Source organism: Gopherus evgoodei, unplaced genomic scaffold (genome assembly GCF_007399415.2).
Source record: "Gopherus evgoodei ecotype Sinaloan lineage unplaced genomic scaffold, rGopEvg1_v1.p scaffold_82_arrow_ctg1, whole genome shotgun sequence".
In the NCBI taxonomy this organism is placed as follows: Eukaryota; Metazoa; Chordata; order Testudines; family Testudinidae; genus Gopherus; species Gopherus evgoodei.
In genome coordinates, this window is record NW_022060103.1 from 62,042 (window position 1) to 69,868 (window position 7,827).

The 7,827-nt window shown below is 79.8% G+C and overlaps 1 protein-coding gene across 8 annotated transcripts in view; it reads right to left on the reverse strand.

Moving 5' to 3' along the window:
- Positions 1–7,827, reverse strand: part of ATP2B3 (ATPase plasma membrane Ca2+ transporting 3) — a 79,199-nt gene that overhangs the window by 21,159 nt on the left and 50,213 nt on the right. For all 8 annotated transcript variants that reach the window (XM_030548081.1, XM_030548083.1, XM_030548079.1 and 5 more), the window contains one exon: positions 159–246. In XM_030548081.1, the coding sequence (XP_030403941.1) occupies positions 159–246 (88 nt within the window). The remainder of the gene's footprint in view (positions 1–158; positions 247–7,827) is intronic.

A 7,827-nucleotide genomic window follows, 5' to 3' on the forward strand; every position in this document is an offset into this window, starting at 1 on the left:
CCATACCGCATGGGCCCCCCCATGACCCCATCTCGGCCCCCCATCCTCACCCTGTCCCCTCCCCCCAGACCCCCAAAGCCCGCTCCTCCCTCGGTGCCATCACCTCACCCCCACCCCCCCACGCCTGCCTGGGGGGCAGGGAGGGGGGCGGTCTGTACCTTTCACCAGGGTGTGTTTGTCCGTGGGGGACGATCGGGCCAGGACCCTCAGCTTGGGCCAGATCTTATCCAGCTGCTCCTGCTCGATCTGGGAGGGGAAACAACCGGGACAGCAGCTCATGGAGGGGGACTGTCCCCCCAGGGCCATCCCCACAAGCCTGGGGCAACCCCCAACCCCAAGCGATGAACCCTCCCCCATTGGAGCTAGGGCAGCGGCGGGGGTGGGGCCGTTCTCCCCCCACGGGGCCAGGGGCGGTAGTAGGGCAGTTCTCCCCCCACGGGGCCGGGGCTGTTCTCCCCCCACGGGGCCAGGGGCGGTAGTAGGGCCGTTCTCCCCCCGCGGGGCCGGGGCCGGGGGCGGTAGTAGGGCCGTTCTCCCCCCACGGGGCTGGGGGCGGTAGTAGGGCTGTTCTCCCCCCACGGGGCCGGGGCCGTTCTCCCCCTGCAGGGCTGGGGCTGTTCTCCCCCCGCGGGGCCGGGGCCGGGGCCGTTCTCCCCCGGCAAGGCTGGGGCTGTTCTCCCCTCGCGGGGCTGGGGGCAGGGGCGGGGCTGTTCTCCCCCCGCGGGACTGGGCCGGGGGCGGTAGTAGGGCCGTTCTCCCCCCACGGGGCCGGGGCTGTTCTCCCCCCACGGGGCCGCGGGCGGTAGTAGGGCCGTTCTCCCCCCGCGGGGCCGGGGCTGTTCTCCCCCCACGGGGCCAGGGGCGGTAGTAGGGCAGTTCTCCCCCCGGGGGGCCGGGGCTGTTCTCCCCCCACGGGGCCGCGGGCGGTAGTAGGGCAGTTCTCCCCCCACAGGGCCAGGGGCGGTAGTAGGGCCGTTCTCCCCCCACGGGGCCGGGGCTGTTCTCCCCCCACGGGGCCACGGGCGGTAGTAGGGCCGTTCTCCCCCCACGGGGCCGGGGCTGTTCTCCCCCCACAGGGCCAGGGGCGGTAGTAGGGCCGTTCTCCCCCCGCGGGGCCGGGGGCGGTAGTAGGGCAGTTCTCCCCCCACGGGGCCGGGGCTGTTCTCCCCCCGCGGGGCCGGGGGCGGTAGTAGGGCCGTTCTCCCCCCGCGGGGCTGGGGCTGGGGCCGTTCTCCCCCCACGGGGCCGGGGGCGGTAGTAGGGCAGTTCTCTCCCCGCAGGGCTGGGGCTGGGGCCGTTCTCCCCCTGCGGGGCCGGGGGCGGTAGTAGGGCAGTTCTCCCCCCACGGGGCCGGGGCCGTTCTCCCCCCGCGGGGCCGGGGCTGTTCTCCCCCCACGGGGCCGCGGGCGGTAGTAGGGCCGTTCTCCCCCCACGGGGCCGGGGCTGTTCTTCCCCCACGGGGCCGCGGGCGGTAGTAGGGCCGTTCTCCCCCCACGGGGCCGGGGCCGTTCTCCCCCCGCGGGGCCGGGGCTGTTCTCCCCCCGCGGGGCCGCGGGCGGTAGTAGGGCCGTTCTCCCCCCGCAGGGCCGGGGCTGTTCTCCCCCCACGGGCCGCGGGCGGTAGTAGGGCCGTTCTCCCCCCACGGGGCCGGGGCTGTTCTCCCCCCACAGGGCCAGGGGCGGTAGTAGGGCAGTTCTCCCCCCACGGGGCCGGGGCTGTTCTCCCCCCGCGGGGCCGGGGGCGGTAGTAGGGCCGTTCTCTCCCCGCAGGGCTGGGGCTGGGGCCGTTCTCCTCCCGCGGGGCCAGAGTCGGGGGCGGTAGTAGGGCCGTTCTCTCCCCGCAGGGCTGGGGCTGGGGCCGTTCTCCCCCCGCGGGGCCGGGGGCGGTAGTAGGGCCATTCTCCCCCCGCGGGGCCGGGGGCGGTAGTAGGGCCGTTCTCTCCCCGCAGGGCTGGGGCTGGGGCCGTTCTCCCCCCGCGGGGCCGGGGGCGGTAGTAGGGCCGTTCTCTCCCCGCAGGGCTGGGGCTGGGGCCGTTCTCCCCCCGCGGGGCCGGGGGCGGTAGTAGGGCCATTCTCCCCCCGCGGGGCCGGGGGCGGTAGTAGGGCCGTTCTCTCCCCCGCAGGGCTGGGGCTGGGGCCGTTCTCCCCCCGCGGTGCCGGGGGCGGTAAGTAGGGCCGTTCTCCCCCCGCAGGCTGGGGCTGGGGCCGTTCTCCCCCTGCTGGGCCGGGGGCGGTAGTAGGGCCTTCTCCCCCCGCAGGGCTGGGGCTGGGCCGTTCTCCCCCGCGGGGCCGGGGGCGGTAGTAGGGCCGTTCTCTCCCCGCAGGGCTGGGGCTGGGGCCGTTCTCCCCCCGCGGGGCCGGGGGCGGTAGTAGGGCCATTCTCCCCCCGCGGGGCCGGGGGCGGTAGTAGGGCCGTTCTCTCCCCGCAGGGCTGGGGCTGGGGCCGTTCTCCCCCCGCGGGGCCGGGGCGGTAGTAGGGCCGTTCTCCCCCCGCAGGGCTGGGGCTGGGGCCGTTCTCCCCCTGCGGGGCCGGGGGCGGTAGTAGGGCCTTCTCCCCCCGCAGGGCTGGGGCTGGGGCCGTTCTCCCCCTGCGGGGCCGGGGGCGGTAGTAGGGCCGTTCTCCCCCCACGGGGCCGGGGCTGTTCTCCCCCCGCGGAGCTGGGGGCAGGGGCAGGGCCGTTCTCCCCCCGCGGGACTGGGGCTGGAGCCGTTCTCCCCCCGCGGAGCCGGAGGCGGGGCCGTTCTCCCCCCACGGGGCTGGGGCCGGGGGCGGTAGTAGGGCCGTTCTCCCCCCACGGGGCCGGGGCTGTTCTCCCCCCGCGGAGCTGGGGGCAGGGGCAGGGCCGCTCTCCCTCCGCGGGGCCAGGGCTGTTCTCCCCCCGCGGGGCTGGGGGCAGGGGCGGGGCCATTCTCCCCCCGCAGAGCCGGAGGCGGGGCCGTTCTCCCCCCACGGGGCTGGGGCCGGGGGCGGTAGTGGGGCCGTTCTCCCCCAGCGGGGCCGGGGGCGGGGCCGTTCTCCCCCCGCGGTGCTGGGGCCGGGGGCGGTAGTGGGGCCGTTCTCCCCCCGCGGGGCCGGGGGCAGGGCCGTTCTCCCCCCGCGGTGCTGGGGCCGGGGCGGTAGTGGGGCCGTTCTCCCCCCGCGAGCCTGGGGCCGGGGCGGGGGGCGGTAGTAGGGCCGTTCTCCCCCCGCGGGGCGGGGCCGGGGGCTGTAGTAGGGCCGTTCTCCCCCCGCAGGGCCGGGGTCGGGGGCGGTAGTAGGGCCGTTCTCCCCCCGCGGGGCGGGGTCGGGGGCGGTAGTAGGGCCGTTCTCCCCCCGCGGGGCTGGGCCGGGGGCGGTAGTAGGGCCGTTCTCCCCCCCGCGGGGCCCGGGGCCGGGGCCGGGGGCGGTAGTAGGGCCGTTCCTCCCCCCGGCGGGGCCGGGGCCGGGGGCGGTAGTAGGGCCGTTCTCCCCCCCGCGGGGCGGGGCCGGGGGCGGTAGTAGGGCCGTTCTCCCCCCGCGGGGCCGGGGGCGGTAGTAGAGCCGTTCTCCCCCCGCGGGGCCGGGGTCGGGGGCGGTAGTACGGCCGTTCTCCCCCCGCGGGGCCTGGGTCGGGGGCGGTAATAGGGCCGTTCTCCCCCCGCGGGGCTGGGGCCGGGGCCGGGGGCGGTAGTAGGGCCGTTCTCCCCCCGCGGGGCCGGGGTCGGGGGCGGTAGTAGGGCCGTTCTCCCCCCGCGGGGCGGGGTCGGGGGCGGTAGTAGGGCCGTTCTCCCCCCGCGGGGCCGGGGCCGGGGGCGGTAGTAGGGCCGTTCTCCCCCCGCGGGGCTGGGGCCGGGGGCGGTAGTAGGGCCGTTGTCCCCCCGCGGGGCCGGGGGCGGGGGCAGTAGTAGGGCCGTTGCCCCCCGCGGGGCCGGGGGCGGGGGCAGTAGTAGGGCCGTTGTCCCCCCGCGGGGCTGGGGCCGGGGGCAGTAGTAGGGCCGTTCTCCCCCCGCGGGCGGGGCCGGGGCGGTAGTAGGGCTGTTCTCCCCCCGCGGGGCGGGCCGGGGGCGGTAGTAGGGCCGTTGTCCCCCCGCGGGGCCGGGGGTGGTAGTAGGGCCGTTCTCCCCCCGCGGGGCGGGGCCGGGGGCGGTAGTAGGGCCGTTCCCCCCCCGCGGGGGGGGGGGCGGGGCTGGGGGCGGTAGTAGGGCCGTTGTCCCCCCGCGGGGCCGGGGGCGGTAGTAGGGCCGTTGTCCCCCCGCAGGGCCGGGGGCGGTAGTAGGGCCGTTCTCCCCCCGCGGGGCGGGGCCGGGGGCGGTAGTAGGGCCGTTCTCCCCCGCGGGGCTGGGGGCGGTAGTAGGGCCGTTGTTCCCCCGCGGGGCCGGGGGCGATAGTAGGGCCGTTCTCCCCCCGCGGGGCCGGGGCGGTAGTAGGGGCCGTTCTCTCCCACGCGGGGCTGGGGCCGGGGCCGGGGGCGTAGTAGGGCCGTTGTCCCCCCGCGGGGCCGGGGGCGTAGTAGGGCCGTTCTCCCCCCGCGGGGGCGGGGCCGGGGGGCGGTAGTAGGGGCCGTCTCCCCCCGCGGGGCCAGAGTCGGGGGGCGGTAGTAGGGCCGTTCTCCCCCCGCGGGGCGGGGTCGGGGGCGGTAGTAGGGCCGTTCTCCCCCACGGGGCCGGGTCGGGGGCGGTCGTCGGGCCGTTCTCCCCCGCGGGGCTGGGGCCGGGGCCGGGGGCGGTAGTAGGGCCGTTCTCCCCCCGCGGGGCCGGGGCCGGTAGTAGGGCCGTTCTCCCCCCGCGGGGCGGGGCCGGGGGCAGTAGTAGGGCCGTTCTCCCCCCGCGGGGCGGGGCCGGGGGGCGGTAGTAGGGCCGTTCTCCCCCCGCGGGGCCGGGGTCGGGGGCGGTAGTAGGGCCGTTCTCCCCCCGCGGGGCTGGGGCCGGGGCCGGGGGCGGTAGTAGGGCCGTTCTCCCCCCGCGGGGCGGGGCCGGGGGCGGCAGTAGGGCCGTTCTCCCCCCCCGCGGGGCCGGGGTCGGGGCGGTAGTAGGGCCGTTCTCCCCCCGCGGGGCGGGGTCGGGGGCGGTAGTAGGGCCGTTCTCCCCCCGCGGGGCCGGGGTCGGGGGCGGTAGTAGGGCCGTTCTCCCCCCGCGGGGCTGAGGCCGGGGCCGGGGGCGGTAGTAGGGCCGTTCTCCCCCCGCGGTGTCGGGGCCGGGGCCGGGGGCAGTACTAGGGCCGTTCTCCCCCCGCGGGGCGGGGCCGGGGGCAGTAGTAGGCCGTTCTCCCCCCCCGCGGGGGCGGGCCGGGGGCGTAGTAGGGCCGTTTCTCCCCCCGCGGGGCCGGGTTCGGGGGGCGGTAGTAGGCCGTTCTCCCCCCGCGGGGCCGGGGCCGGGGCGGTAGTAGGGCCGTTCTCCCCCCGCGTGGCGGCCTGGGTCCGGGGGCAGGTAGCTAGGGCCGTTTCCCCCAGCGGTGGCTGGGCGGGCCGGGGGCAGTAGTAGGGCCGTTCTCCCCCCGCGGGGCGGGGCCGGGGGCGGTAATTAGGGCCGTTCTCCCCCCGCGGGGCCGGGTCGGGGGCGGTAGTGGGCCGTTCTCTCCCCCGCGGGGCCGGGGGCGGTAGTAGGGCATTCCTCCCCCTGCGGGGCCGGGGCCGGGGGCGGTAGTAGCGCCGTTCTCCCCCCGCGGGGGCTGGGCCGGGGTCCGGGGGCGGTAGTAGGGCCGTTGTCCCCCCAGGCGGGGCCGGGGAGCGGGAGGCAGTAGTAGGGCCGTTGTCCCCCGCGTGGCTGGGCCGGGGGCAGTAGTAGGGCCGTTCTCCCCCCGCGGGGCGGGGCCCGGGGGCGGCAGTAGGGCCGTTCTCCCCCCGCGGGGCGGGGCTCTGGGGCGGTAGTAGCGCCGTTCTCCCCCCGCGGGGCTGGGGCCGGGGCCGGGGGCGGTAGTAGGGCCGTTGTCCCCCCCGCGGGGCCGGGGGCGGGGGCACTAGTAGGGCCGTTGTCCCCCCGCGGGGCTGGGGCCGGGGGCAGTAGTAGGGCCGTTCTCCCCCCGCGGGGCTGGGCCGGGGGCAGTAGTAGGGCCGTTCTCCCCCCGCGGGGCGGGGCCGGGGGCGGTAGTAGGGCTGTTCTCCCCCCGCGGGGCGGGGCCGGGGGCGGTAGTAGGGCTGTTCTCCCCCCGCGGGGCTGGGGCCGGGGTCGGGGGCGGTAGTAGGGCCGTTCTCCCCCCGCGGGGCGGGGCCGGGGGCGGTAGTAGGGCCGTTCTCCCCCCGCGGGGCTGGGCCGGGGGCGGTAGTAGGGCCGTTCTCCCCCCGCGGGGCTGGGCCGGGGGCGGTAGTAGTGCCGTTGTCCCCCCGCGGGGCCGGGGGCGGTGGTAGGGCCGTTGTCCCCCCGCGGGGCCGGGGGTGGTAGTAGGGCCGTTCTCCCCCCGCGGGGTGGGGCCGGGGGCGGTAGTAGGGCCGTTGTCCCCCCGCGGGGCCGGGGGCGGTAGTAGGGCCGTTGTCCCCCCGCGGGGCCAGGGGCGGTAGTAGGGCCGTTCTCCCCCCGCGGGGCGGGGCCGGGGGCGGTAGTAGGGCCGTTCTCCCCCGCGGGGCGGGGCCGGGGGCGGTAGTAGGGCCGTTCTCCCCCCGCGGGGCGGGGCCGGGGGCGGTAGTAAGGCCGTTCTCCCCCCGCGGGGCCGGGGGCAGTAGTAGGGCCGTTCTCCCCCCGCGGGGCTGGGGCCGGGGCCGGGGGCGGTAGTAGGGCCGTTGTCCCCCCGCGGGGCCGGGGGCGGTAGTGGGGCCGTTATCCCCCTGCGGGGCGGGGCCGGGGGCGGTAGTAGGGCCGTTCTCCCCCCGCAGGGCCGGGGTCGGGGGCGGTAGTAGGGCCGTTCTCCGCCCGCGGGGCTGGGGCCGGGGCCGGGGGCGGTAGTAAGGCCGTTCTCCCCCCGCGGGGCGGGGCTGGGGGCGGTAGTAGGGCCGTTCTCCCCCCGCGGGGCCGGGGCCGGGGGCAGGAGTAGGGCCGTTCTCCCCCCGCGGGGCGGGGCCGGGGGCGGTAGTAGGGCCGTTCTCCCCCCGCGGGGCTGGGGTCGGGGCGGTAGTAGGGCCGTTCTCCCCCCGCGGGGCCGGGGCCGGGGGCGGTAGTAGGGCCGTTCTCCCCCCGCGGGGCCGGGGCCGGGGGCGGTAGTAGGGCCGTTCTCCCCCCGCGGGGGGGGGGCCGGGGGCAGTAGTAGGGCCGTTCTCCCCCCGCGGGGCGGGGCCGGGGGCAGGAGTAGGGCCGTTCTCCCCCCGCGGGGCCGGGGTCGGGGGCGATAGTAGGGCCGTTCTCCGCCCGCGGGGCTGGGGGCCGGGGCCGGGGGCGGTAGTAAGGCCGTTCTCCCCCCCGCGGGGCGGGGCCGGGGCGGTAGTAGGGCCGTTCTCCCCCCGCGGGGCGGGGCCGGGGGCGGTAGTAGGGCCGTTCTCCCCCCGCGGGGCGGGGCCGGGGCGGTAGTAGGGCCGTTCTCTCCCCCGCGGGCGGGCCGGGGGGGTAGTAGGGCCGTTCTCCCCCCCGGGCGGGGCCGGGGCGTATAAGGCCGTTCTCCCCCGCGGTGCCGGGGGCGGTAGTAGGCCGTTCTCCCCCCGCGGGCTGGGGCCGGGCCGGTGCGGTAGTATGGCCGTTGTCCCCCCGCGTGGCCGGGGCGGTAGTGGTGCCGTTCTCCCCCCTGCGCGGGCCGGGGGCGTTAGTATGCCGTTCTCCCCCCGCAGGGCCGGGTCGGGGCGGTAGTAGGGCCGTTCTCCGCCCGCTGGGCTGGGGCCGGGGCCGGGGGCGGTAGTAAGGCCGTTCTCCCCCCTCGGGGCGGCTGGGGGCGGTAGTAGGGCCGTTCTCCCCCCGCGGGCCGGGGCCGGGGCAGAGTAGGGCCGTTCTCCCCCCGCGGGTCGGGGCCGGG